This window comes from Fukomys damarensis, unplaced genomic scaffold, assembly GCF_012274545.1.
Source record: "Fukomys damarensis isolate Sample0158 unplaced genomic scaffold, DMR_v1.0_HiC HiC_scaffold_20, whole genome shotgun sequence".
Lineage (NCBI taxonomy): Eukaryota > Metazoa > Chordata > Mammalia > Rodentia > Bathyergidae > Fukomys > Fukomys damarensis.
This window is the reverse complement of record NW_022900932.1, coordinates 11,800,470-11,828,464: the sequence shown is the minus strand read 5'-3', so window position 1 is coordinate 11,828,464 and position 27,995 is coordinate 11,800,470. Positions and strand designations below refer to the sequence as shown.

The 27,995-nt window shown below is 37.0% G+C and overlaps 1 protein-coding gene across 1 annotated transcript in view; it reads right to left on the bottom strand.

The window, feature by feature from the left end:
- Positions 1-6,090: 6,090 nt before the first annotated feature.
- Positions 6,091-27,995, bottom strand: part of Cd2ap (CD2 associated protein) — an 89,271-nt gene continuing 67,366 nt past the window's right edge. Inside the window, exons 10-18 of the mRNA XM_010617816.1 lie at positions 26,750-26,786; positions 25,086-25,148; positions 23,760-23,922; positions 23,213-23,355; positions 16,251-16,363; positions 15,515-15,616; positions 13,843-14,024; positions 12,158-12,221; positions 6,091-7,851 (exon numbers count right to left, since the gene is read on the bottom strand). Of these exons, the coding sequence (XP_010616118.1) occupies positions 7,810-7,851; positions 12,158-12,221; positions 13,843-14,024; positions 15,515-15,616; positions 16,251-16,363; positions 23,213-23,355; positions 23,760-23,922; positions 25,086-25,148; positions 26,750-26,786 (909 nt within the window). The 3' untranslated portion in view covers positions 6,091-7,809. The remainder of the gene's footprint in view (positions 7,852-12,157; positions 12,222-13,842; positions 14,025-15,514; positions 15,617-16,250; positions 16,364-23,212; positions 23,356-23,759; positions 23,923-25,085; positions 25,149-26,749; positions 26,787-27,995) is intronic.

Genomic DNA, 27,995 nt, shown 5'->3' with positions numbered 1-27,995 from the left:
GCTGTAGGGGAGGGAGTAGCAGGGCCTGTTTGGCTCACACTTCCAGTGGTCCAGCCCACAACCATGGCCTGGGAAGCAGCAGCCCACTGTGGTGGGGCAGCTGGCATAAGAGAGGGAGAGAAGGGACAGGGTGCCAATGCCACTTCAAAGGTGCATCCTCCTCCCGCTGGGCCCCAGGCCTCCAGCACAGGGGTGTTTGAGGGACACTTAGCAAAACCCTAGCAGCACCCACTAGGAGCACCGGTGCTGGACACACACCCACAAAGGTTGACCGGCAAGGACACACGGAGCTATTCGTCAGCCCCAGAGCATTAGGCTTACAAGAGCCGTTCTGAGTCCTCATCTGACTTCCAGGAGGAACTGCCGTTCAGGACCAGTCCCCAGGACCCTGCCCTTCAAGCCATGCTGCTGCCATTGTCCCCAAGTGCCCTAAATGCATCTCGGTGTCTCTGACAGCCCTGCTGGTGTAGAGCACGCCTTCAAACCCCTCCAGGCGCTCTTTTACACCCAATCCGAAAGCCACACCTTCTCCACGTCAGTCCACATGCAGCCGAACCCAGCAGCCACACGGGGTCAGTGGCCACATTCTGTGACTTGTCCTGGGCTGGGTGAGGCAGGAGCACCCACCAGACAAAATGGAGACAGAGAAGGGTGGTCTGGCAAACAGCCCTGGGCCACCCGGAGAGCAGGCACCTTTGAGGCAGACATCCCCCAGGAATGAGCAAGACAGGACCCTTCTGTATGTCACCTGACCTGGCTGCCACCTTTCTCCCCATGTGTGGAACAAGAGGGAAAGGCTTTAAGTGGTGGCAAGAATTCTCTTTGCATCTCTCATAGGTATGAGAATAGACAAAATGGGAAGCCAGTCGCCAAAAGCACACAGCCACTCACTTTCAGAGCCAGGCCGGGTGAATTCCACAATCCATCAGTCTGCTTTCCTCTATCAGGTGGCACTGTGCTTGGGGATGGCTGGGCAGGCCGGTGAGGTCATTCTGGGTGTGTTCAATGGCCAGGTGCAATGGTTTTATTTGCAAATGCCCCAGCTCCTTCTGTGTGTCTGGAGTGAGGCGTCCACAAACATACAGACACCCGCCTCTGTCTCCAAAGCTGGGCTTGGACTGCCACCTAGTGGCCCTTTGATGTCTTTATGGAAGTAGGATTTTTTTTGTTTTTCATGCTTTTGCCATGAAACAAGCCATGAATATTGTTTGCAAAAATGTACACTCAGAAATGAAGGATGTTTCCTCGAATTTTATATGCAACCATGTAATGGAGAAATATAAAGTCTGCAGGATCACCAAAATTTTCTTTCCAATGGAACAACTGGATGCTCAGAAATTAAAGGATCATCAAGAGGGAAAAAGTGAAACTAGAGGATATTCTAACACCTTATTCTGACTCCCTCTCTGGCCATCACGTCCCAGGAGATGCTAGGTCAAGGCTGAGAACTGGGATGCCTGGCTCCACAGTGGCCCCAGCCCTGCCTGGCTGGTGGTCCTGGCAGAGCTGCTTAACCAGAGCCATTTCCTGTCTGTGAAGGGTGACATTAACAGCACTCAGGATGGCTCAATGATGACAGAAGACAGTGACTGCTTGGAATCATGCTTGGTAAGCACAGTACCAATCTTGGCTAGGAGTGGGTGACACACTCCCTATTGTAAAGATGAAATTAATGTAAGCCTGACGGTGAAGTGACCGCTTAAAGTCCAGTGAGGAATACAGCAGACACGGTAAGGCTGGGTGCAGGGCCCCTGGAGGCGCTTGGCGTGATGGCCTTGAGAAGGTGCAGCCCAGTGCCTATATACTCACAGAGGGAAGACAGGAAGGCAGGCGGAGGAAGGTAAAGAGCAGAGCCAACCTCGCCTTTGGTCTCCTGGTTCATCTACTACACATTCACTGATTGTTGGAGCTGTTCCAGGCTTTCTAAGGTCAGCAGTTCACAAGTGTGGTCCACAAAGTCAAAGCTACTTTCCCAAAACTGTGTGCTTGTGGTGGAACAGCAGAAACGCAGGCAGGTGGTGGAGTTGCTGGGCCTTCACGGGTGCTCAACACCTTGCCCCAACCAGAGCGCCTTGCTTGACCCGGTGCACCTCAGCCTGCTGGGCCTCTCTTCTCTCGGAACTTTACATACTGCACAGACAGGGAAATCTCCCTTGCTAGGTCCTTCATGAGTGGGAATGGTCTGTGGTGGTCAGGATTAGATAGTAGTGATGCTGGACTCACAAAAGACACAGGGAACCTGTCCCACTATCAGTGAAAAAAAGCTACAATCGCATCTGGCCTGGCTGTCTTTCTTCAGTGTCTGGAGAGCTTTAAACACATTCCCTACTTATATTGTATCTAATTTTTTTTTTTTTTGCCCATACTGGGAATAGAACTCGGGACCTTCGGCTTGCCAGGCAGGCACAGCACCACTGAGCTACAATCTCAGCCCTAAAATTTTCAACTTTTAGTGAGTCAATGCACATTATCCTTAAGCTTCATAACTTAACAGATGGTGACACAGATCTTGTGAAACAGGTTTTAATCGTCTTTTCTCAGAACTTTTGTTAGACCTCTGATAGATACTGTTCTATAAAGATACTTGTATCTACTCCCTGTTGAATGTTGTCAATTATTTGCTGAAAGGATAAGGATAAGCAAGAGGGAGAGAACTATAAATCTGCTTTATCTCAAAACACTGTTAATAAGGCTGGGCACGGTGGCACATGCCTGTAATCCCAGCACTCGGGAGGCTGAGGCAGGAGAATCGCTAGGAGTTCAAGACCAGCCTGGGCTACATAGTGAGTTCCAGGTCAGTCTCAACTACATAGTGAGACCCTGTCTCAAAAAAACAAACAAACAACAACAACAAAAAACACTTAATAAGCCCATTGTCTTCCCTAAGAGTATGTCTCCCTTTATAGTCCTCAGCACGCAAATGAGCAGGGTCAGTCATAGATTGACTACGTAAAGGTACAAATTTCCAACGATGAATATCATTATATTATACATGTTAAATGTACCAATAAAATTAATTTTAAAAATAAATAAAAAGGGCCGGGAATTTAGCCCAGTGGTTCGGTGGCCTGCCTTGCAAGCGCAAGGACCCAAGTTCAATCTCTGGTACTTAAATAAATAAATAAATAAATAAAATGCCTAAACCAACAGGAAGGTATTAAAATGTACCTGATAAATAAATAAATAAATATTTTTTTTTTAAATAAAAGGCTCTGGACTCTATAGGCAAGAATGCCATCCAATGATGGCAAAATAATAACCACATCAGTTTTGCACAGTAGAAAAATTGGGTCTATACTAAAATCCTGACACCTATTTCTAAGTTTACTTTCCTTTTATGAAGTAAGCAGATTCACAGTAAGAGGGTTAACAATACGGCGGGGATTTAGCTCAGTGGTGCTGCCGCCTGCCTCGCAAGTACAAGGACTGGAGTTCAATTCCTGGTACGAAAACAAAAAAAAGAGGGTTAGCAATAAAATAATGATGATTTAAGATTCAGAAAACTTTTTCAATACCCGAGCCCCATCTCTCCTTATGTTAAATATTAAAGTCTAAGAGACCCACAGGAGTTAAACTGCTGCTGTCCTTAAAATGAGAATAAATCTGAAACCCGTACCCCAGACACAACCATCTGTACGGGGACTGGATTAGACCATTTCTAGGCCCACACTGCACTTCCAAGGTTCAGAACCTCACACACAGACACATCTGCCTCTTGTTTATGCAGAATAAAAGGCAACCCCAAGTCTTTCACACTGAAGTGTCAAGTTACTTTCCACATGGCTTCCTCTGCATTCTAGTCTGTTCCAAATCTTCCAGCCCTTTCAGAAAGCCCAGCACCCTGGACACAGCCTATTTCCAGCAAGTCTGCAGCCTCCCGTATGTGCAGCGGAGAGCAAAGAGCCTCGCACACCCAGGCAAGCGCTCTGCCGGACGCCTGAGGCCCTCTCCAACCACCTATTCTCTATTTGCAAGGAGACGTGTTCAGCAGCGGGTCCAGAAACCCAGCAAGCTCATGAGAAGTCTGTGCATGAGGACCAGGCAGTGGGTAACTGAGGCTCAGTGAGGGCTGGGGTCAGATTCAGAAGCCTTCTGGATCCCACTTCAAGGTCCTTAGGATCTTCTCAATCGTCCTTTCAACTTTTTGCAGATGATGGAAAAATCTAACTGTGGAGAGTTCTTACATTGACACTGGCCCTTTTGTTTCCTGTTTAAAGCCTCAGTCTGGTGAATGCACAACTCAGTTTGAGCCAAGTACACTCCATTAGCAAAGAAAGCAGTGACCCTTGTGCAACAGACCCCGGCAGGATGGAGGAAAGGGACGCTGTATGAGGCCTCCTTTCTCTTCATCTTCTCCATCTAATTCACAACCTATCCAACACTAAAAAGCTTTTGAGGACAATAAAAGAGCAACTTCCAGGTTGGTTTGTTTCTTAATCAATTCCATGCCAAGCACTCTACAAGGCAGTTCACATGAATCACTGAATTCTTCCTATTGTCCAGTAAGGGTTAGAGTTAGTTTAGACGAAACAACCCTCAGAAATAATAAATCTGTTCTCATTGCTAAGAGTACGTCTCTCTTTCTGCAGTTCAGTACAAGTCACACAGGTCTAGAACTTTTTTTTTTTTTTTTTTTTTTTGGTACCAGGGATCAAACTCGGGTCCTTATACTTCTGAAGCAGGCAGCAGAACCACTGAACTAAATACCGGCCCAGGTCTAGAACTTTTCACATTGTCACTGTACTACTTGTTTCTTTTGTTTGGAAAAATCAAAGTAATACAATTTTCATACTCTAAGCATATGCTGAAATTAATGAAGAATAACCAATAAAGACACAACTGGCAATACAATTCTTTTTTATTCATTTTTCTTTGAGGGAGAGTATGCTGTCTTTTTGCTTTTGTTTCTTTATAGCTCCTGTAAACAACTCAGTGAGTACACTATCTTGAATACCCCACATATATATACATATACATATATGTATGTATGTATGTATGTATACACACACACACATATATATGTATGTATGTATATGAGTTTTTTTGGAATGTTACCACATCAACTGTATTACATGAATTATTGATGTCAAGTCAGTCTAAAATAAGAATAAAATTTTATAGCTAAAAATATTCATAGCAGCAACTTTTACAAGATGATTTTATTGAGTCATTGCACTTGGTCATTTTATTCCCACTGCAAAATAAGGCCATTAAATTATAACACTTCTCATTTCTGATTTTCACTGATTGTCTTATTCTGCTCATACATTTCAGGTTTAAATGCAAGCACAAAATATTTCTCAAAAAAACCCTACAAAGCACTTGGATTTTTTCCTTTGTGATCACACTAAAAAGCATAAAAAGAGAAATCTGTTACACAAGGCCTCTCCTCTCTGTGCATCTTCAGCAAAGTCCTGCAAAATTCTTAGAGGTAACAGCTTTACAAGAAAACAGAAGCTTGGTGGTCACAAACACACCCAAAACAGAAAAACAACAAAAAACTGAAATACAATTAGTAATATTATGTTTCAAAGAAATAGGAAACCTCAACCATACATTCACTACTAATTTGGCAACGACAGTTCTGTGCTGGACACTTTTAGTCTGTTATTTATACTCTCAAGTAGGAGCAAAACTAATGATTTGTTCCCAGTAAAGGCTATAGTTATCATTTTGTGATATGAACCTTAGAAACAGTAACAAGTTATATCAAGAGCAAATACTGCAATATTTGCTACACTAAAGAAATTTTCTTCTTTAAATTTGAGCATGCTTGGCTTGCTTTTTATAAAGGGCAGAAAAATATAAAGAACTTCCGTAACTCGTCTATTCTGGCTGAACAGCAGGCAAGCAGAAGCTTCTATGTCAAGACTCACTGTCGCCTTGGTTTCATGGAGTACGAATACAAAAACGACAGAAAAAAAAAAAAGCCAACAATCTGCTGGAACCTTCCCTTACCACATATTAGGTGGGGAGGGCTGACTGAGTAGATCTTCCAGTAAGAGAGATGGAGAATGAAGTCCTCACTTCTTCTGATGACTTATTAAAAGATCTAATTTCTTTAACAAGACGGAAATATTCAATTGGTCATTTAAAAATAAAACAGAAGAGAGTAATTTTATTCAGTAGTGATCTCACTGGAGAAGTCCCCAAGCTATAAATAGTTAAAACGTACATATTCAAAGCACAATTAGCTTTCCCCCAAAGCCCCAAAAGTTGGGAATATATACAGAGAGTAATTGGGTATGGGCATTTCCATTATTTTCTATTTTAACTGTCTTTTATTTGAAACATGACAAAATTTCATTTACACAAAATTCCTGTGTTTTGAGAGTAAAACATAAAGGAGAAATATTTGTTTAGTAGCTTAAAACAAAAGCTGGAAGCATGATAACCGGTACTCAAACCCTGACACTCCTGCTATACATTTCTTAAAATTTAACTGTTCTGTAGATAATGAAATTTCAAATTTTTGAATTTGTAATAAACTCATGTTTTAGACATAGCACCCACCAATACATTTTAATATGTTCAACTGTTCATGGGTGACTCTGAAGAAACTGGAAATTCATTAAATACACCTGTGAAGATGTCTTTTTAATACAGTCAAGTGTATTTGTTTTAAGTAAACTGTAATGACACCTAACCCTTTTTCTAAAGTTTTTACCTAAATTACAGTCCAACATCTCTCCAAGAGTCAGTGTGGGTACTAGATACATTACACACGGTAAAAACCTGAGTATTCACATGGTGACAAGTGCCCACCAGGAAACCTCACCGTGAGGCTGTGAGGAGCTGGGGGGGGGGGTTGTTTCCTAACATGGCCATTATGAAGAACCAGGAAAAGCAACAGGAAGGAGCGAAGAAGAACTACACCACCAGACAGTGAGATGAGCACTGTGTGAGACTGCAAGGGAAGCGGAAAAGTACAGCAAGGAGGCTGTGTCTGCACATTCCTTATGTGCCGCAGTTTCTACGTACAAGTAAAGGGTTAAATGGACATTTTTAGACTCCTTAGATCTAATGAATTTAAAATAAAGCTCATCATTTTCCCAAATATGTCGAACAACCCAATACATTTAATCAAACTCCTTTTATGAATCCTATAGTGCAGCAATAGAAAATACTTTAAAAGTTGAAATTTTTAAATTATTTCATTAGTTATTATGATATGCTTGGGTGAGTAATCTAGTTTATAACTAGGAAACTCCGATTTCATCACCCAAAATATAAACAGCACTGCAGACAAATGGGCACAACAGTGTCATCCTGGATAAGAAGCTTAAAGTAAAAATATATATATATGTATATATGTATATATGTACACACATAGTTTATATCCCTTATGTATTATGGGGAAAGTAGTGATTATAGTTACTATAAAGCTAATTTGTCCCCCCTCTCAAATAGTTTATCTTACAGATTATTTGGAAAGATATCACCATATTTATAGTATAGATCTCTTTAAAAATAATACACGTTTCAATAAAAAACTATTATGAATTTTCTTTCCTTTTTATACAGACTCAGTAGTATTTTCAAGCAAACAAACAAAAATGTTTGCAATCCCAGCACAGTAAGAAATAAGGCCTCTTTTCATTTCATATTGGCAAAACAAAATATATATATATAAAAATTTTACCCTCCCCTTAACTTTTCAATAGACATTATAGTTCATATACTTGTATTTCTATATCACAACACCAGCATTTGATGTTTTAAAGTCGCAGTCAGTTGTTTTAAAGTCCAAGTCATAGTGTTGCCTCTGAATCCTTCCTTCGAGCATTAACACACTGGGTCGATGCCACCTCAAGAAGATAAGACAGCCTTTTTTAGCTTCTCTATTTCCACCTAAAACATAAAAACATTAATTGATCAACAGGTGAAGTGTCTTGTTGAGTAAATTTCCTTTATTTTACCCTATGTCATTAACATGTGATCATACTTTTTTTAAGCCTCTAGGTTCTGATTTCCAGATCTAAATTCTAATTTCCAACTGAGGTGATACAACTGTTGAACAAACAGGAAACGTCCCAATGCAAGGCCCTAATGGCAGTAACAAGAACTGCAATTCTTTCAGCGAGAACAATGTTAACGAGTAACGTGAGCATGTGAAACAAGGATTGTTAAGAAAATTACACCTGCAAAGAACGAGAGAACCCTCAAAACCAAATTAAGAAACATACATCCGAATAATCAGAGGAGGCAGTATGGAACAGAAAAGGGAATAACGGACCAGTTGTTTTCATGCTCTTCACTAACCTATGTGACAATATTCAATCACGTAACATGACCTGGTTCAAATTTCTCATCTGTAAAGAGTAGACACTAAAGTAATTATCGTTAAAGCCTGGGAATATATCTAGATTTAGCCAACGTGATGGAAGTATTTTTAAGCATAGCAGAGGACATCCTTCCCTTAACAGAAATTTAAAATTAAGGAACTTTTGAAAAAAGAAAATTTCACAATAACTACTGGGAACTATTTCACTTTCCCATATATTTACACATGAAAGCACTACCACTAAAGATCTTAAACAGCATGCCATGTTTCCACATGAGCACCTGACACAGGGTTCTAGCAGGAAGGTCTAGGTCAGTGGTGGCGAATATACGGCACAGTGCCCTCTCTGTTGGCATGCAAGCCAGGTCACCCCAGCAGCCAAGCATCGGATAACAGTTCTTTTTTCTAACCTAAAATCTCAGTATTCAAGTCTAAATGCAGTATTGACACTTTGCGATAAGTAAGTGGGTTTGGGTTGCAGGTTTGGGCACTCAGTCTCTGAAAGGTTCACCATCCCTGGTCTAGGCCAACAAAGCCCCACTTCTGTACTGCCTTTCTTCCCGGTGTAGGAACGTCATAACCATAATGCTCTTGACCTTTCACTGTGTGTGCATATGTGCAGGCCCTGCTGTCTCCAGACGGCCATGCAAAAGACAATACACCTGACAAACCGTTCCTCACTAAATCAGGAGACTTTGCCAAAGTCAGAAAGCATAATTCTGATACGCTCACAATCTCCTCAGGAATTCTAAATATCCACGAATGGCTTATTGATCCGAGGATCTTTCCTGATATTTTTTTAATATGATCATGAGCTAAATATCTTAGCAGCACTTGACTGGAACAAGCATCAGTTTCCAACCTCCATTCTGATAAAATACCTTTAAATCATCCACCTAATATACTAGTATTCTTTTTTCCAAAGACACATTAATCATACCAAATTTTGTTTCTTTGAGATGGGCTTGCTATGTAGCTCAGCCTGGCCACAAATTAAGAATCCTCCTCCTACAATCCTCATCCTACCTCAAAGCCAGTACATAAGGAATAAAAAATTTAAAAAAAAAATCCTACATGTAAAGTCAGTAATATTCCTTACAAACTTGGATTTCTGACAAATATAGTTATGAGGCAAATACTTACATTGCTACTCTCTCTTCTAGCAATGTTCACTGTTCCTTCTTAGTCATCTTTTATCCCTGCCCAGTATAATTTAATACTGTGTGATGCTAACATTATACCTCCAGACAAACATCACTTCTCCTAACTATATATATGATCCTGAAACTTCAATGCATTAAATGTGCTTTTACAAATATATGCCTAGTAGAGGAAAAAATATACCAATCAGTGGGCATCCAATAACTGAGAACTTTGGAAAAATGAGTTTAAAGAAATAATTCATTTGCCTTCCGTCCTGATTTTCATGATAAATTAAATCATATATGCAAATTTGACACTATTAGCTCCTATTATTTACCATTTTCATGTACGAATATGAACATGTCACGTATAAAACATTAAAAAGTTCAGAAACACTTAAATTTCTCAATTTCTACCAAGCAACACCCTGGGAATTTAGGATATATTTAAAACATGCTTCCTCCAACACTGACTAATTCAACAATTTATTAGCTGTTATCTGAAATGCATGAAGTACTATGCTAGGAGTTACAGAAAAGATGAAGCAGACACGATCTCACTGCAAACCTTCCTGTAATCTAAGGAGCAAAATAAAGACAAAGCTGTGAGAAGACAGAAAGTTACTACTGACACATCTCTATAAAAACTAGAGACATGAATGTGAGAGAAAACTAAAGCTATATTTTAATCAGAGGAAGAGAACCAGTGCGGCGAAGGGAGCTCTTGGGAGCCAATTCTGAAGAACACAGAAATAAGCACTGGAAAACAAGGCAAAGACATCAAGGGCAATATAGGAAGAGCAGACTCCAGAGGTGTCCAATGTTCAGGCACAAAGATAAAGCGTGACCGGAGTAAGGTAAGAACTCACATCCAATTTGAGAGTTTGAACTCTACTCACAAAGAATTACCAGACTCTTGAAAGTACCTAAGCCAAGAGAGACTGATCTGAGATAAGAATGAAATTCAAACAAGCCAAGTGGAAGACAAAGAACATCAGAAAAAAAAAAAAGTGTGAATGAAAAAGGTAAAAGTTAAGAGATAAAGCAAACAGGACTGAAAGTGAATGAAATCAGAAGAGATGAGAAGTATCACCTGTGTGTGATTAGCAAGGTAACAGACACCTTCAACACAAAGAAAAAAATCAAAAGAGCAGGAGAGGACAATGATAAACTGGAAGCACAATGAATTTACAATGGAACATTTAGGGAAAGGAACAGCTAGACACATGGGACAGAAACAGAGAAAACAAGAGCTAGATTACAGGGAGATGCACTGCTCATCATGAGATTCCCTGGTGCAAAAGAGCTCGGAAAGTGAGCACACAGAGGGGCACAGGACAGCAGCGACAGAACACGATATTCAGTTACAACAAACACAAAGGGAAGAGAAGCTGGACCCAGGGAACACAGCATCGCAAAACAATGACAAACCTCTGGCAGGGTGGCAACATCAACGAGACTACTGCAAAAGGTGGAGTGGGGACAACAGAGCGGCAGCAGGAAGCCTAATCACAAATGAAAAAAGTTAAACACTGAACTGAAGGCAAAGCATTTGAGACTCAAATGCAGGGTTTTTTTTTGGGGGGGCGGTATTTTATTTTTTGATGTGTGGATGGGAGATTATTTCTTTTTATTTTGGGTAGTAAATGAACCACAAATAAAAAGAGAAAACAAAGTAGATCAACAGGGTAGACAGATGGGAAAGATGGCTTTTGTTTCTCACAAAGAGAAAATTAAGAGTATTTTCATATAAAAGAATAAAAGGTGTATCCCCAAAATAACTTGTCAGATATGAGAGTAAAAATGGAGTTTTGCTAATTTACAAAGCACCTTCACATACTATCTCAACGCAGAAAGCTAAAGATTAGCCAGGTTAAGTGACTTCTCCAAGTCCACACTGTAACAAAGCCTACAAGCAAAGACTGACCTCTGGCAGCTTCCGGTACAAATGTTACATAACTCTAGCTCCACTGCTGTGACTTACCCACTCCGAACTCTCATCTCCTCACCTTTCTGACTGGAATAGCACGTATACCAAGCAAGATAATGCACACAGTTCAGAACTAAAGACAGTCAGGACTGCACATTGCAGCAGGGGCTCAACGCTGCACCCCAGTCCCAGACGGTCTCCTGCTCTATGAGGTGAAGCCGAAAGGCAAGGCCAAAGGAGAGAAGGCACAAATGCTGTAACTGGGAACAGCAGGAGTCTTGGAAAGAGGCAGGACCCAACTTTCTGCTATATAAAGAACAACAAACACAAATGGAGACAAAATGAAGAGAAAAAGAAAGTTAAGGAATATAAAGGAAATAGGTGAAATTAACGGTCATCAGCACCAGAGAATAAAGATGAAGTTACTGCTCAGAGAGAAATGGGAGGCAGGGCCTATGAGGGAGGACAGGACAGGAAAAAGACAGAGAGAAAAAGTTAACTTAACTGCAGCTAAAAAGACAACTATAGATCAAAGAAGAACCACACACTCTTAAGAGGCAATGGGCATTTTTATTTTATTTACAAGTAAATATGTTATGATTCACACACTTCCCAGGAGAGTGAAGTGTTCAAAAACTCTTTAATCAATACAATGTGACAGCGAGTCAACAAGAGATTTATGAAGTGCTACTGCCCAGGGCGTGTCTCACTGAAGCAGGACAGCCTGCCCACAGCGAAAGCAGTCACACCGTTGGGGGCGCACGCCGTCTAAATAGCTCGATGCTGGGAGAAATACATTACCTCTAGATTGCTTCTCAGTGCCTTCTCTTCTTCCAAATCTTTTCTCAGTTTTTCCAGTTCTTTCCTAAAAATAAAGAATAGATAGATTACCGTTAAGTCCTTCATGTTGGAATATATACACAAAGGAGTGTTATTTAGCCATAAAGAATAAAATTATGTCATTTGCAGGAAAACAGATGGAACTAAGGATCATCATACTAACAAAATAGGCCAAATTCAGAAAGACTAGTGTCACATGTTTTCCCATGAAGTAGGAGAAATGAAGTAGATAGCAGGTTGTTATTTGACAAGAGGAAAGGAATGAGGGAATGCAACAGGGGGATATATGATAAAAGTATGTTATATGCATATATGAAAATACCACAATGAAATCCTAAATTCTGTATAATTAATAGGCACTAATAAAAAACATTTTTAAAATAGCACACTGGTATCACAGGTGTAAAAGAGGAGAGTTCTCTACCTGGTATATAGGTGGTACTCAATAAATATTTACTAAGGAATGAGCTTATTATCTCTAATATGTATACTTCAAAATCTCCCGAAAAAATTCAACACAATAAACTGAAGGACTCAAGAAAGACATATCATGTATCAAATAACAAATTCTGCATTTATAATACACATATTATATCGATAATATATATAATGCATATAATATACATTGTAAGTATACATATAATATACACTGTAAGTATAAGTGTTATTCAAAATACATTCTTCTGTTTCCATCTAAGAAACATTTCTAAAAATGTTTGACAAACTACAAATATTTCATATGGATAATTTCAGTATGGTTTTTTTTATAAAGACTCCCACACCAATGGCTCATTGAGGAAGAAATGGTTAAAACTGGGCTGTTAGGAATCATGGCCTCTGGGTGTGAATTTCATATCCTGTTCCAAGAAATCCTTTCGGAGGCCAAGTTGCCACGAAAGGAGAGCATCCTCACCCACAGGTCAGTCAGAGGAGCTTCTCTCTGATCTGTGTTCCTATAGGGCTCCTGCAGGGTTATCCTGAAAATGCCATATTTTAAAATTCAAATACTTCTAATTATAGAAAAGAGCTCTGAAAAAATAGATAATAAGATAATGAGGTCGAGTTTTAGCTGTCATTTAAGGATTACATAATTATAAGTAAATAGCTTTATTTTTCCAAATCTGTATTTGCTCATTTAAAAGGACAGTAGGCAATCTTTTCAATTTATTTTAGCTCTAAGAAGTCCCTAACTCCAATTAGGTACATCCTACCATATCCCATATCAAAAATTTTCAAAGTTAAAGGCTTTAGAGGTCATCTATCTCAACTCATTTATTATATATTCAACTTAACCCTAGCAGAGATAATGATCAAAGTCTCCAAGGTAGCTAAGTTTGACTGTGTGTACAGATGTACACTAAAACTAAAATACAACACAGTTTTCTTAATATTTTCAAGCCTAATTAATTCTTTGTCAGACCAAAACATTTCTACCCTAAACATATAGGTATATATGAACATTTTCTACTGAACTATTGGAACAAGATTTCCAATCCAAGTTTTTTGTCAAATTAAATGTTAAAGATTTCTTTGAAAACTTACTTACACATACCAGAGACTGGCAAATCAGACGATTATGGCAGAGTGTGAAAGAATTCTTTATGTGTGTACTAAATATGCTGACAGGAGTAAAGAGGACTACTTACCCATGATCCTTTCTCAGTGCTTCAACAATGCACATCAATTCAATAATCTGAGCTCGAAGTTCATCCACAGAATTTTTTTTCCCATCATCTGTTTCCACTTTAGCTTTGATTTCTAATGGAGTGAGGAAACCAGCTGAACTGGCTTGAGAAGCATTTGAAGGTGTTGAAAGGTGCACAGAGGGCTGAAAATGTAATCAAGTTTTTCTGATTTTATTTGTATTTATATTTATTGTATTTAAGTCCAAAAGCATTTATAACAAAATAAACATAAATACAGATTAAGTATCACTTATCTGAAAATTGGAAATCAAAAATGCTCAAAAATCCAAAACTCGAGCAGCATCATGAAGCCATAAATAGAAACTCCCATGCTTGACCCCAGGTAAAATCAAGGCAAACTAAAAACACTGTACACCATCACCTTCATGCTATGTAGAAGTAGAGTATGTGAAACAAATGTATTTTGTGGTTACTCTTGAGTCCCATTCCATAGAAAACCTCAGTGTATATATGCAAATACACTTCAACACCCCACAAAATCTGAAATTTGAAACACTTCTGGTCCCAAACATTTCACATAAGGGCTACTCAACCTGTACATGATGATAAATGGGGAATTTAGAAATTGAAAAATTAGTCTGATGTTCATAATTGGGAAAACTATGAGACAAACAACAAATCTGCAATCAACAGTGTGGAAAAAAATTTTTAAGGAACAAATAAAAGTGTTCATCAGATTTATTTTATGGATTCTGCCTAGTGGAGCATCTATATTTAAGAAATTCATGGAAGAGGCATTAAAATGAGTCCACAGCCTGTAACTTTTTCGGTGTTTCACTAAAATAACAGAAAATCATTTTAGTAAGACTTCAACAGACTGCTGACAGCTTAAGAGAATCAAATTAAGCACATTTGATAAAGTGGGAAAGTAGACAAGAGTCCTGGAACGAAACTGAAGACTAACTTAGGAAGAAACATGATCTTCCTGAGCACAAGGGATGATCAAAATATACAGAGAATGTTTAAATTAGAAAAAATTTATTACAGTAAGACTCACTGCCATTAATTCCCCTCAAGAAGGTCCCCCTGGCTTCAAACACAGACAGCCCATTATTCTTGCCACTCCATAGTAGATGTGGGACTCCTTTTTGTTGAGGGGTGTGGTTAAAATCATTATGTAAACTAATTAACTTCAGAGGAGACATACACCTACGTCTTCAAAACTATGAAATATGTAATATACTCATTTAAAATAATATAAAATCTTCTGAAACAGATCTAAAGAGAATAATGTGACTTAAATTTAAGAACACAAATGTCAGGGCCAGGGATTTAGCTCAGTGGTTCTACCACCTGCCTCGCAAGTGCAAAGGCCTGAGTTCAATCCCTGGTACCATTTAAAAAAAAAAAAAAAAAAAAAAAAAAGAACACAAATTTCGGGCTGGGGATTTAGCCCAGTGGTTCCACCACCTGCCTTGCAAGTGTAAGGTTCTGAGTTTGATCCCCGGTATAAAAACAAAACAAAACAAAACAAAACAAAACTCAAATTTCTCAGCAGGAATTACCTTATTCCCTTATTTCCAAATCAGTTATTTCCAATTATCTAATTTCTCTGTAATGTTCACAAAGCATCCTAGAAACTACAGAAATCTCAGCATGCAATTCACCTTACCTTTGAAGAGAAGCACATGTCCTTTTTGAATTCGGATGGCTTTAGGTTGGCACTATCATCGTCTTTTGGTAACTTCAAGGTTTTTTCTAGGCTGTGAGGTGGCTAAATGATTTTTTAGAAATCAGAGAGAGAACAGACCAAAGAAGGAAACTGTAGTAATCATTTGGATGATAAAGCAAATAAGTTTTACCACTTTGTTTTAACCTACCATTATTCCTGATATCCCATTACTGTTATAGGATATTATATTATTTCAAGCTGAGTAACATATTCGCGTAGCTTAAAGGCAAAAACAGCTTGCTTAACAGCAACAAAATTTTCTCCACTTAGCTATTAAAAGCACCATAATGCATTAAGAGCTCATAAGGTAATACTAAAATATGGCCCATATCCCAGGCAATGAATAGAATGACTTAGATACAAATACTACAATAGCACTAACAATGGAGGGGGGTCACTCTTTCCAAAAGTGAGTATCTACTACTCAGACCCAATCATCACTGCTGCACATGTAGATTAAACAGGCTTCTCAGGCCAACTCCTTAGCTCTGCTTCTGTACACTTCCTCTCCAGGCCCTGCACTGAAATGGTTATCTCTTTCCTTGTATTTCCTTAAATGCTAGCATTTGCCATGAAAGTATAACAGCTGTCTTCAGGATTTTTAAACCCAGGTGTGGCTCTGAGCCCTCTCCCCCGCTCCTTTTGCTGGACCCTCAGTGCTGTAAGTATAACTCACAGAATGTCCACCATTGAAGCGGCCCGGCAGCCTGCGTCCAGGCATCTTCGGTCTGTTTGCAGTGAGATGTAACAAGTTCTCTGAGGAGGCTATGTCATCAAAATTTACAACATCTAAGAACAGAAATAAATATTATCTACTAAGAGATAACTGCGCCTTTTAAAAGGCAAAAACAATATTTCTGGCTTTTGAACAAACTATAAATTAAAAGAGTATCACTACTGTGAAGGGCTCACAAGTTGATCTGTGCTTTTCATATGCATTTGGAAACAACACCCCCTTTTTAAAAAAAAAATCCTATTTACCTGAAACATTTTATAGTACAAGATTTTTATGGAAAGGTTGTTTCCAGCAGAGACTGAGATGTCAGCAAAAATACACTGCAAGATGATTCTGTAGTATAAATTGTAAAAGCATTAAATAAAACTGTACTAAATTCTTATTTTTTTTTAAAAGCTACAATTTACTTAAACTACTAATTAATTACAACATACCCAAGATTTCCAAGGAAAATGTGTTTTAAACTTCAGGTGATGGACTAATATTCACATCTGAAGAACTCGACTACATGCAGAACACTGCTGCTTTCTATTCTCAAGGTAAAGTGAAAGCACAATTTCATGTGGCATGTGTATAAGAGATGTTACAGATGGGACACAAACTATTCAGACTTCCTGCACCGCTGCTTAGACATTACCACGGTTAGAAATCGTAAGACAGTCAAAGCTGAAGCTAAATCAAATACTAGGGAAAATGCTACAAAGATCATTAATTTGCTGCCCTTCCATCAAAGGCTAGTTTATCTTAGACCCAATAATTTAATTAATTAAGGTAATTCATATTCTTTAACAATGGGTTATATATAAGGTTTTATACACAGCCTTGCCTTATATCTGGAAACTTTTGCTACAGGAACTTCTTCAGCTCTGAGTTCAGATATTTATACACAGTAAATTCTTGTCAATATAACCTTCCTGCAGCTCTCACTGTGAAGTGGGAATATTAAACACAGCTAAAACATCCCACATGGCAGGAGGTTATCTTTCTTCTAATCTTCTAGGCTTGGATTCATCCTTCACATCAGCATTTGCCCAAACGGCTGTAACATTTAGATACCGAGATGTCCCCTCTCACTGTGCTGCTGTTCCTTAAAAAGAGACCTAAGGAAACTGGGCATGTTTCTGTAAACCTACAACCCCAGCATTTTGAGAGGCTAAGACAGGAAGATCACAAGTTCAAACCCAGCCCGGGAAATTTAGCAAGACCGCATCACAAAATTGTAAAAGGGCCGGGGAAGTAGCACAGTGCAAAAGACACTTGGCTCACCCCCAGTACCAAAGATATTTCTCAGTGTCACTCTCAAAGATCACTCAGCAAATTTCATATTCAAAGTAACTTAAGAAAAGTTTAAGGAATAAAGAACATGAAGGTAAGGCAGAAGAACAGGTATCACTCTTTGGTAATGTGTGTTTTATAATGAACTGAAAGCACTGGTTGACTAATAATTTTTCCTCATAGGTTACTTTGTGTGTCCTCTCTTGGATTAAACCACTAAGCTACTACATCAGAATGCTCTAATATGTTTACTTAAATATTTTCATAGTTGTCTAAAATTATAAAATATGACAAACCATGATAAGAAATAAATGTGACATTAGTGGAAAATGCATTATATAATCTAAAAGAAAATGACATGGGTTGGGGATTTTTTTTTTTTTTTAGACAAGCTCTCGCTATGTAGTTCAGGTTGGTCTTGAACTCAGAACTCATTTTCAAGTTCCAGGCTATCTGCCTGCCTCAGCCTCCTAAGTGCTGGATTACGGACATACACCATCATGCCCAACTAAGAGGTTGCATTTAAATATATACTATCTGTAAATACCTTAAAGAAAACAATCAGTATTTCAAGGTTGCATTTAAATATATATTACATACGTATTATTCTATCTGTAAGCATCTTAAAGAAAACAATCAGTATTTAAAAGGCATATCAAAAATATCTTGTAGTTCCAAGGGTTAAAAATTGCTTTTTACACTTATAAATGTGAATTGATAACCCACAAAAAAACACTTTGAAAATTAAAACCCAATTGTTTTGACCTACAGAGATTATTTTCAAATGCATATTAAAGCAACTTATAGAAAGAAAAGAAACAAACAAAAACACAGAAGAAACTAAGAGAAATGAAACAGAAAAGAGTGAGTAAAATGCAGATTTACAAAACACACCATGTTCATGTAAGTGCCTTCCATACGTCCAGTTTGGGGCTACAATACCATGACAAAATTTTACCATTCTAAAACTCTCTCAGGTTCTCCATTTAAGTCATGAGGTTAGTAAAATGGACAGTGCACATTCTGAACTCAGGACAGCTCTAAATGCTTCCAAATTTACCTGAGTATGTTAACAATGGGTTTGCACTATACACGTGGCACAAGAGGTATGACAATCACTTAAGTCTTACAATCCCATCTGTCACCTTGCCAGGCACTTATACTTCTATGTATTGCTGGGAAGACATTGAATTTTTTTAACCCAAGCGAAATATCCAATTTTGGGAGAAAAGAATCTCATTCTTAAGTTGTCAATTTAAAAAAAAATCTCTTATCCAAAGCATATTTTAAAGTGTAGTTAATTTTCCAAAATGAACTTCATTTCTTTTAAAATGGAAAACCAAAAGGGTTAGAATAGACAGACAAACATGTACATTTTTGGTAAAATTACAAAGAAAAAAATCAGTGTGCACCACCTATTTATATTGAATATACTAGTTTGACTTCTTTTATAAATTGTTATCTTACCAAAATGGAGAAGGGTAGGATAATTTCCTGACACGAAAGAAGGAAAACATGGCAAACAGGCTAGGAAACAAAATCTGGAAAGAAAAGTCAAGGATAGGAATGTCTAGAAAAAAGACTAAACCAAAAAATTTATTTTACAAAGCAGGAAAAGGAACAGTTCTAGAAGCATTTCAATGTTTAGTATATAGCTATCATAGCTATCACAGGTTAACTAAGCATACATAAGATATGTATTAGACTTTAGATTTATTCCTTTGTCTTTCAAAAGGAAAAATTAACACTAGTATTATATTCAATATAGAGCTTAAAGAAGCCTTGTTTTCTTATTCAATGAACAACACCAGACAGTTTCTCAAAGCACAGCTTAGCACTGCAGGAGGCCACAATTATAATCAATATGGTAACATCTCACAATGTACTTGTAACTAAAATTAAACCACCTTGGAATCAAGTACTAGTCTTCAGTGTATAACAGCAATTACAATAAAGGAGTACATTTTAATCCTAATATATCACAAAATTAAACTATGCCAAATTTTTAAAATATCTCACAATGAAAATCTGGTTCAATATAACTTTCAAAATATCTCATACACATATACTGTGAATAAAAATCAAATGTCTTATGTGATAGTCTAGAATGTGAAAAAGAAAACTAATACTAGAAACTTTATTCCTAGTTTAGATTAAATGCAAGGTCACTTTTACAGTGTCTACTGTTCAATAGGAATTTTTCTAGAAAAACCCCATCATTAATTCTTTCTGGAAGAAATATAACAATCAAGAGATAAAATACTAAAAAGGGACCTTATCACTGAGCTTTCTCAATGTGATAGCTATCTTACTACTAAGTTTTCTATTATTTCCAAACTAATATAAAAGTAATTTTACGTCTCAGAAAAATTACAATTTTAGAGAAATTTGGATCATATGAAATTTATAATTAACCAGTACTGACAATGAGATTTTAATATATGATGAAGTATTTCAAAAAAGAGAAAAGAATTAAAACATGATTCCTAAAAAGCTCTGAAATTTGTAGCACCATATCACATATGTATGACGTGGGGAAACTTATTTCATGCCATTAGGAAAAACAAAAACAAAAAAAACAACTTGAGTATTTTGAGTGACTTTCTTATATGTACAAAAGCCAGAAATCATACTTATATTATTATTTTATATATATGCCTATATGTAACTTTACAAACAGGAAAAATTTTATATGAGAATAACATCAGGCAGTTATAACCCTTGATATAAAGGAGAAAGAGAATGAAATGGATTTAACAATAGAGGGAGCAGGGTGAGAGGCAGAAGAAAATTACCATTTTTAATAATGTCAATGCTGAGTATTCTACTAGGTACAGTAGCTAAAATAAATCATTCCACTGTTAGCTAAGCAAAAGAAAATAAATTTAGACAACTCATCTCGGACCAGTCATCTAATAAATAATACCCATATTTTTAACTGCAAATTTAGTGTACTTTCCACTGTATCATTTCACCTCAAATTATTACTGTACCTAATAATGGAACTCTTAAGAGGTTTTCATGTGTTTTAAACTTTCTGAAAAATGGTCAGTTTTATACATTATTTTTAAAATGTGTAACTTGAAACTAAGCCAAAAAATATAAACTATGCCTGAACCTAATGCCAAATTTGAGGCTGTTCTCAAATATGAACTTCATGTTTACTCTTGGGTACCATGCTCAAGACATCTACATGTATGCAAATATTCCAAACTCCAAAAGCAACTCAAAAGAGCATTTTGGATAAGGGAGACACTAAAACAAAGAGGACAGAAGCTATTTGATATCAGTAACTATGCCTTTTTTCTTAGCATATAACCTGTGTCTAAAACACTATTGAGAAGGTAAAAAGAGCTCAGTAAATACTTGCTCTAACATAAACTCAGTTCTCAGTTTCTCTTTTCTGAACGTGACAGAGTACGTATGTGATGAATCAAAGTCAGCCTGGAGAAGTGGAAGAAAAGACAGCAGCTTAGAACTCTGCTGTTCTGGTTCTGACTTGTACAAGTGTTGCACCTCTAGATTATTTCCTTACTTATTAAATAAAAATAATTAAACTAGAAATTAGTTTTTAAACTCTGTTCTACAAAGCTTCTTCATTTGTATGAGTACCAAATAACCCCTACGGCTATAAGGAAAAAAGGGATCCCAACACGAAATTAAATAACAGGACTCGCCTATCACCAACAGTCAGAAACTGATGTGTGTATTATTTCTACCAGAAAAGTAGCAAAGCAAACAAAGCTTGCTGGTCCATGTACATGGAACAAGTTTTGAAACAGGAAAAATCTGTTTTACCTAAATATTAAAAAATATTTCCACTACCTTGAGACTTGGAAAATGTACAAAATAACAGAAAAACATGGGTTCTAAATGAGACTCTTTTCATTCCCAAAGGCACTCCATCAAGATTTAAGGTTTTTCTGACAAAGATTACAGAAAATTGTGGAAATTCAAAAAAATACTGTAATACCAATAAATAGTTTTTGTTTCCAGAGTTAAAACTGGGCAAAAATGATCTGCTTTTCTTCAACTATCAATTTTGAAAACACGTTTCTGACTACTATTTTAATCAAAAAACCTGGTAATATTCTATTTTAGAATACCGAGCTCTACAAAAAAAAAAAAAAAGCCTTTCTAAAAAGGGATTGACTTTTTTTCACCTTTGTATAACAGTAATTTGAATTTTCAGCAGATAAAACATACTATATATTTTTCAATAACTTTGTCTAAACTATAATCAACATCTCAATTCTCAAAAATTAATGAGTATGGCATCACTGACAGCAGGCAGGACCCAAATATATGACAAACCGATATATGAAATATCCAATAAAAAAACTAAAAAGACGCCAAACTTCACATGTCCCTGCCAGCTTGCACCACCAGTGGTACAAGCACGACGGTCCCTTTGGGTGGCCTGTACCACTAACAGTGCAGGACGGTCATGCATGCACCGGTGATGGTTCAGAGCTGCCTGGCAGAGCAACATGTGAACAGTGGCCCCATCATGCTTTTAGTTAGCACTGGCAAACTAAAAAGATGCAAGAAAAACAAAATAAGATTATTTTACTGTACAGTACCCACCCCCAAAAGAACCTAAATGACTTTGAAGTTTCAATATAAATATGAAATGTTAACACTGAAGATTTTTAAAAGAGTATCAGAGGGCACTTTATATAAAAGAATTTAAAGACGTCTCTTTTGACTTGTGTGACTGTGCACATCTGATGTGTCTCTACAGTTTAGGTGAACTGGGGGAAAAAACATCTATTTCCTAGAGTTACTGCAAACAGAATATATATGAAAAAGTGCTTCAAAAAATGTAAAAAGCTACAAATGGGAAGCACCACACAAAATAATAACCATTACCTCAACGTAATGTTTGTGTTCTACTTTAAACAGGGAGAATGTTAAGATACCTCTGTATCAAGTTTTTCATTCTACAACTAACAGGGTATAAAAATCAGAAAGAAATGTAGACTAGACAAAGGTGAAAAATTAATCATAATGTGAAGAAACAACATTTAGCAAAAGAAGTAAACCCTACTGATACATACAGCCATTAAAAAAAGTATACCCTGTACTGGAAACAAGAGCATTTCTAGATTAAATGAAATTTTTTCAAAAAGTCTTATCAAATATAACTAGTGTTGGCAATGAAAGTCTAAGTCACTTTTTCTTAAAACTCATAAAAGTAAACTACTCAGGGCCAGGGATTTAGCTCAGTGGTTCCACTGCCTGCTTCGCAAGCGCAAAGTCTCAAGTTCAATCCCCAGTACCAAAACAAAAAACAAAGAAACTACTCATACTTGCCCGATAGAGGACAGTGGCATATCTGTCATTCCACTATAAATGCATAGAATAATCCAAGGGTGACTTCTTCAACATATGTTTTAGTCCTCTGACCACCATGAAAACTTATATCACTTGCTATCTGGTAAGCAAGAATCCTCTGACCAGGAAGAAACTTAAAGATTCTCCCAACTTATCTTCAAGTTTACTTTTCTGTGACAGCTACTGAATTTCAAACAAATTTCCTCTATATCTACCGATATACAATCTTCATTTCTAAAACTATACTGACCACATTCTTTAGCATACTACTTTTGTCCATGCTGACTTACCTGTTTCTTTAGAGCTTCTTGCTATAAATGAATCGAGGTCTACTGATTTTGGTCTAACTGGCAACTGCTCAGAATCTACCTTTGGTTTTGATACTGACTCAGCTTCAAATTTCGATGAAATTGTAGAAATTTCTCCATTAATTCTGAAATGAGAAAAACAAACATACACAAAAATCATCTGAATGTGAAATATGGCACTTTTATACTATGGTGATCTTTAACGTTGTGCTGTTATAACTGTTAACACTGAAGATTTTATAACATAATATTGATTACTATTCTGTAAAATAAGAATTTTCCATTACACATAAACCTCTAACTTAAAACTGACCACAATAAATCAGAAGTGTAAAAATAGTGTTAGTGTATTCACATATTCTGAATGTAAGATTAGAAGATTAACATTTAACAGAATTACTGTCATCTACAGAGGAAGTATAGAGAACAAATACTCATTAAGAATTAATTTGAGATTTAGAAAGGTAATAGAGCCATTTGGGCCAAAGGTATGTAAGTCAATGAGCTAAATAAAGTTAGGCAGACTTACTTGGCTGTAGGAGGTGGTGGAGGAACTGGTTTTTCAGGCCGCTTTGGGAAAACTGTACCAGAAGATCTCAACAAACTGTTGGCTTTGGTGGGTGGAGTAGGCTTCTTGGGGGGGACTTGTGGAGCAGCTGGTTTAGGTTTCTGTTCCAGCAGTGATTTTTCATCTAGTGATCAAACAATATTCAATAAGTTACTAATCAAAACTATTCAGATTTTCTATTTCTCAAAGTTCTGTTGGGCTGGGAAAGTGTGAGGCAAGGACAGATATGAATTTTCATTTTCTATACCTGTGTATGCAAGCATTGTTTAAAATTACACCTGATGGAAGAGGAGGGGTTCAAAGTTACACTTTTGTTTTGAGACAGAATCTCACTAGGTAGCCCAGGCTGGCTTTAAACTCACAGCAATCCTGCCACAGACCCCTGAGTGCTGGGATTACAGGTGTGCAACACCATGCTTGGCTTAAAAGTTACACTTTAATAAGCATAAATAGTTTTAAAATTTTACTTTGTCAGGCATGGTGGCACAGGCTGTATAGTCCCTGCACTCGGGAGGCTGAAACAGGAGGATCGCTGTGAGTTTGAGGCCAGCCTGGACTACACAGTGAGACCCTGCTCAAATACCCACCTACAAAAAAATGTTTAGTTTGATGGGGACAGAAACCACTAATAACATTCTGATTAACAAATAATGCCTACTTATTAGTATGCTCCCAACATTCGTTTTTAGCAGTGGTATTCTACCTCAAAAAATAACCACATGTAATTTTACTATAAGCAGAAAATTACCTAGATTTTAATCTAGATCATATTCTCCAAATGTAATGTAAAGAACCAAATGCAGTAGAAACTCTAGTGCCACATAACATCTCAACTAGCTTAACTAGCCACGTGTGGTGGTGCACGCCTATAATCCCAGCACTCGGAAGGCTGAGGCAGGAGGATCACTGTGCGTTCAAGTCCAGCCTGGGCTACATAGTGAATTTAAAGCCAGCCTGTATTTCAGAGTGAGATTGTCTCAAAAAAAAAGAAACACAATTAAAACAATACAAGTCAGTTCTTTAGCTTAGTTTTCTTGTATTATTTGAAATAACTATAATAAGTACTATGTCCTATTGAAGAAATAATTTTTTTAAACAATGTAATTTGGAATTGGTATGAGTGTAAGCTTAATTTCCTATCAATCTTGATAAACTACTCCCTTCCAGGATCCAAACATTAGTAAGTATAAATTTGCCAAAAATTGGTATAAACAACCCATTGCAAAAAGCCACATTTGTTTAAAATAATGAAAGAAAGGACTAGGGAAAAGGGGGAATCAGTATCACCTTTTTCTTCAGGTTTTATAGGAAAAAGCTTCTTTTCTGCAGCTAACATGTCAGGCTTTGGAGCTAGAGGTATAAAACCACAAAGTGAACATTTTAAAAAATAATTTTAGAGCACAGACATAAATATACTACTAAAAAGTAAACAATAGTTTAAAAACAACATCAGGAGGTACCACAGTGTAAGAGAAAGGATAATGTGCCGGAATCACTCAGCTCAATTTGTAATCTGGGACCTACCAACATCACTATTACCCTAAAATTCTGTGATCTTACTTCTTTTTTGTCAAACTTAGGAATCAGAGTTTACATCTTTTGCCACACCATATCCCAGCTGAACTTTCTGTGATGGTGAAAATGTTCTATTTTTGTGTTATTCAATATATGATTAACAAGCACTTGAAAAGTGACTTTTGCAACTGTGAAACTGATTTTATGTATTTTATAGAATTTTAATTAAATTTAAAAGACCCATGTAGCTAGTTGCTGCCATATTAAATAGTACAGCTTTACAAGAAGCCTATAATCCTAACTTGTACAAAAATTACTTTTAATTTATGCTTTCCTTGCCCTGGAATTAGGTCACCAAACATTTAAGCTGATTACAAGGGGGAGCTCAGGCTTGATTATTCTAGAAGATAATATATCTTTCAAGAACTGAAACTTTTACATAAAAATCAGAAATTTAGAGAAAGAACTTGTAGAAATAGCCACATTCTAAGATTTAACCCTAAGGGCTGGGGATTTATTTAGCTCAGTGGTTCCACCGCCTGCCTTGAAAGCGCAGGGACCCGAGTTCAGTACCAAAAAAAATAAGTAAGATTTAATCCTTCAGGACACCTGCAGATGTACCATAATTTATTCAACTGTTTAAAAAACTAAAAAACCTCATCTGCCTCATATAACCCTTAGCATGACCTCTGAAAGAATGCTGGTATTTGCACGAGACATTAAGAAGTGAGTTTTATTTAAAAAGGTGAAGGGTTCTGCTTGGAGGACTGGAGGGACTAACAACACCAGAAGAATGCTCAACACCCAGAGGAGCACCCAGTGATCTCTACCTGTGAAGAGTGAAATAAAATAAAATCCAGGGAGCCAATCACATGGAGAGTGTGGATAGCACAATGCACAAGCAAAGGACTGAAAGACTGCTGGGTTCTGATTCTCAGTGAAGCCTGAGAATTTAGAAGAATGTCTTCATTTGAACTTTGATTTGCAAAGCTTTTGCTTCAGCAAAATGATGCTTATATACATCATATGTATAGTTACATACATGTGATTCCACTGTATTTCATTTTCAAAATAAAATGTGGGAAACTACTAATACTTTATATAAAGAAATGTTTTGTTCAAATAAAAATAAATAGTTAAAATAACTAAATAGCCAATCAATATTGTTTTCTAAAACAATTTTAAACTCAATTTTATTCAACATTGCACATAACTCAAGTATCCAAATATCTTCAAGATATCAATTTTGTATCATTTGGACTTTTAAAAAAATGATGCATAATAATGCATGAGAACATTGTTTCTATATAACGCCAGGCAATTTTATATATATTGTCCTTGTTTTCAAAAATTAATGGTTTACATTAGACTCAGTCTCATTTTAGAATATAAAAACATGAAAAAAGACAAAATGAATAATACATTTTTTTACATACCTGGACCTTTGGTAGGAGGTGGTGGTTTCTTTGGTTTCTGTTAACATAACAATGATAAAAATGGTCAACCAGTTGCAAATTACAGTTAAATTCTGATCACTAATAATTTAATATATGAGGAACTCTCCTTAGCTATCCTTGCAAAAATGATAGATTCTCTAAGATTCTAACAAATGCACAGAAGGCCAATGAACAAACTGATTCCACTAGAATAGCCACCTTGATAAAATTCAGCCAAATATTTCAAAAATTATCAATGGATTAGATAACCCAAAAAGTCTTATTAAACAAGAATATTCCACCCTGTCTTCCCTAGCTTGAGATTCCTAAATACATTATATTCTTACATCACAACTCAGAGGTAGAGCACAGCCTGCATCTCAGGACAGGGGAAGAGAGACCTTGCTTAATAAAAAAATAATAACAAGGGGGACTGGAGATTTAGCTCAGTGTTCCCGCCTGCCTTGGAAGCAAAAGGGCCTGAGTCTCATCCCTGGCACAAAATAAACAAAATAAATAAATAATGATAAGAGCAGTAGTAAACAAACTTCACTTTTCACTCTTAACTCTTCAGAACTCTCACAAGGAATGTTCAAGGCAACAAAGGGTCTCCTCAATTTATAAGCTTTAACTCAGTTAATGCCTTAAAAATCTAAGAATACATGATAAGCAATAACGTGGAAACACATTAAAAAAGCAGAAAAAGTAATGTGTTCATTTAAAATAAATGTAGAGGGCCGATGATTTAGCAGAGCAGTCCTGCTGCCTGACTTGCAAACGCAAGGACCCAAGTTTGATCCCCAGTACCAAAAAAATTATAATAATAAATGTAAAAAGTAAACTATACCAAAGGCTGAATCAATGCTGAATACCATGGAGCAAAGAAACAACTCAGACACCCTCTGCATGCCTAGCATAACAGCCTACAACAGTCCACACAGCTGAACGGGGAGCCTGCAAAGCCCAGAGACACTGCACTGCCTATCCACATCCCGTGGTCTGCCCTGCAGACTACTTCCACTAGTGCAGTATCTTTTCTTCTGTACCATAAACTCAGTTACGTCCCCTCTGCGCAGAGAAAGGATCAAGTCATAGGCAAAAGATCACTGAAAAATGACTCTCTCTCTGAAAATTGATAGATATTAAATTCTATAAAGAAGCAAAAGCTTTTGTTTCACAGTACAATGAAATAAACTCAAGTTTTTCAATATTAAATACAGATTTTTTTTTTTTTTTTTTTTTTTTT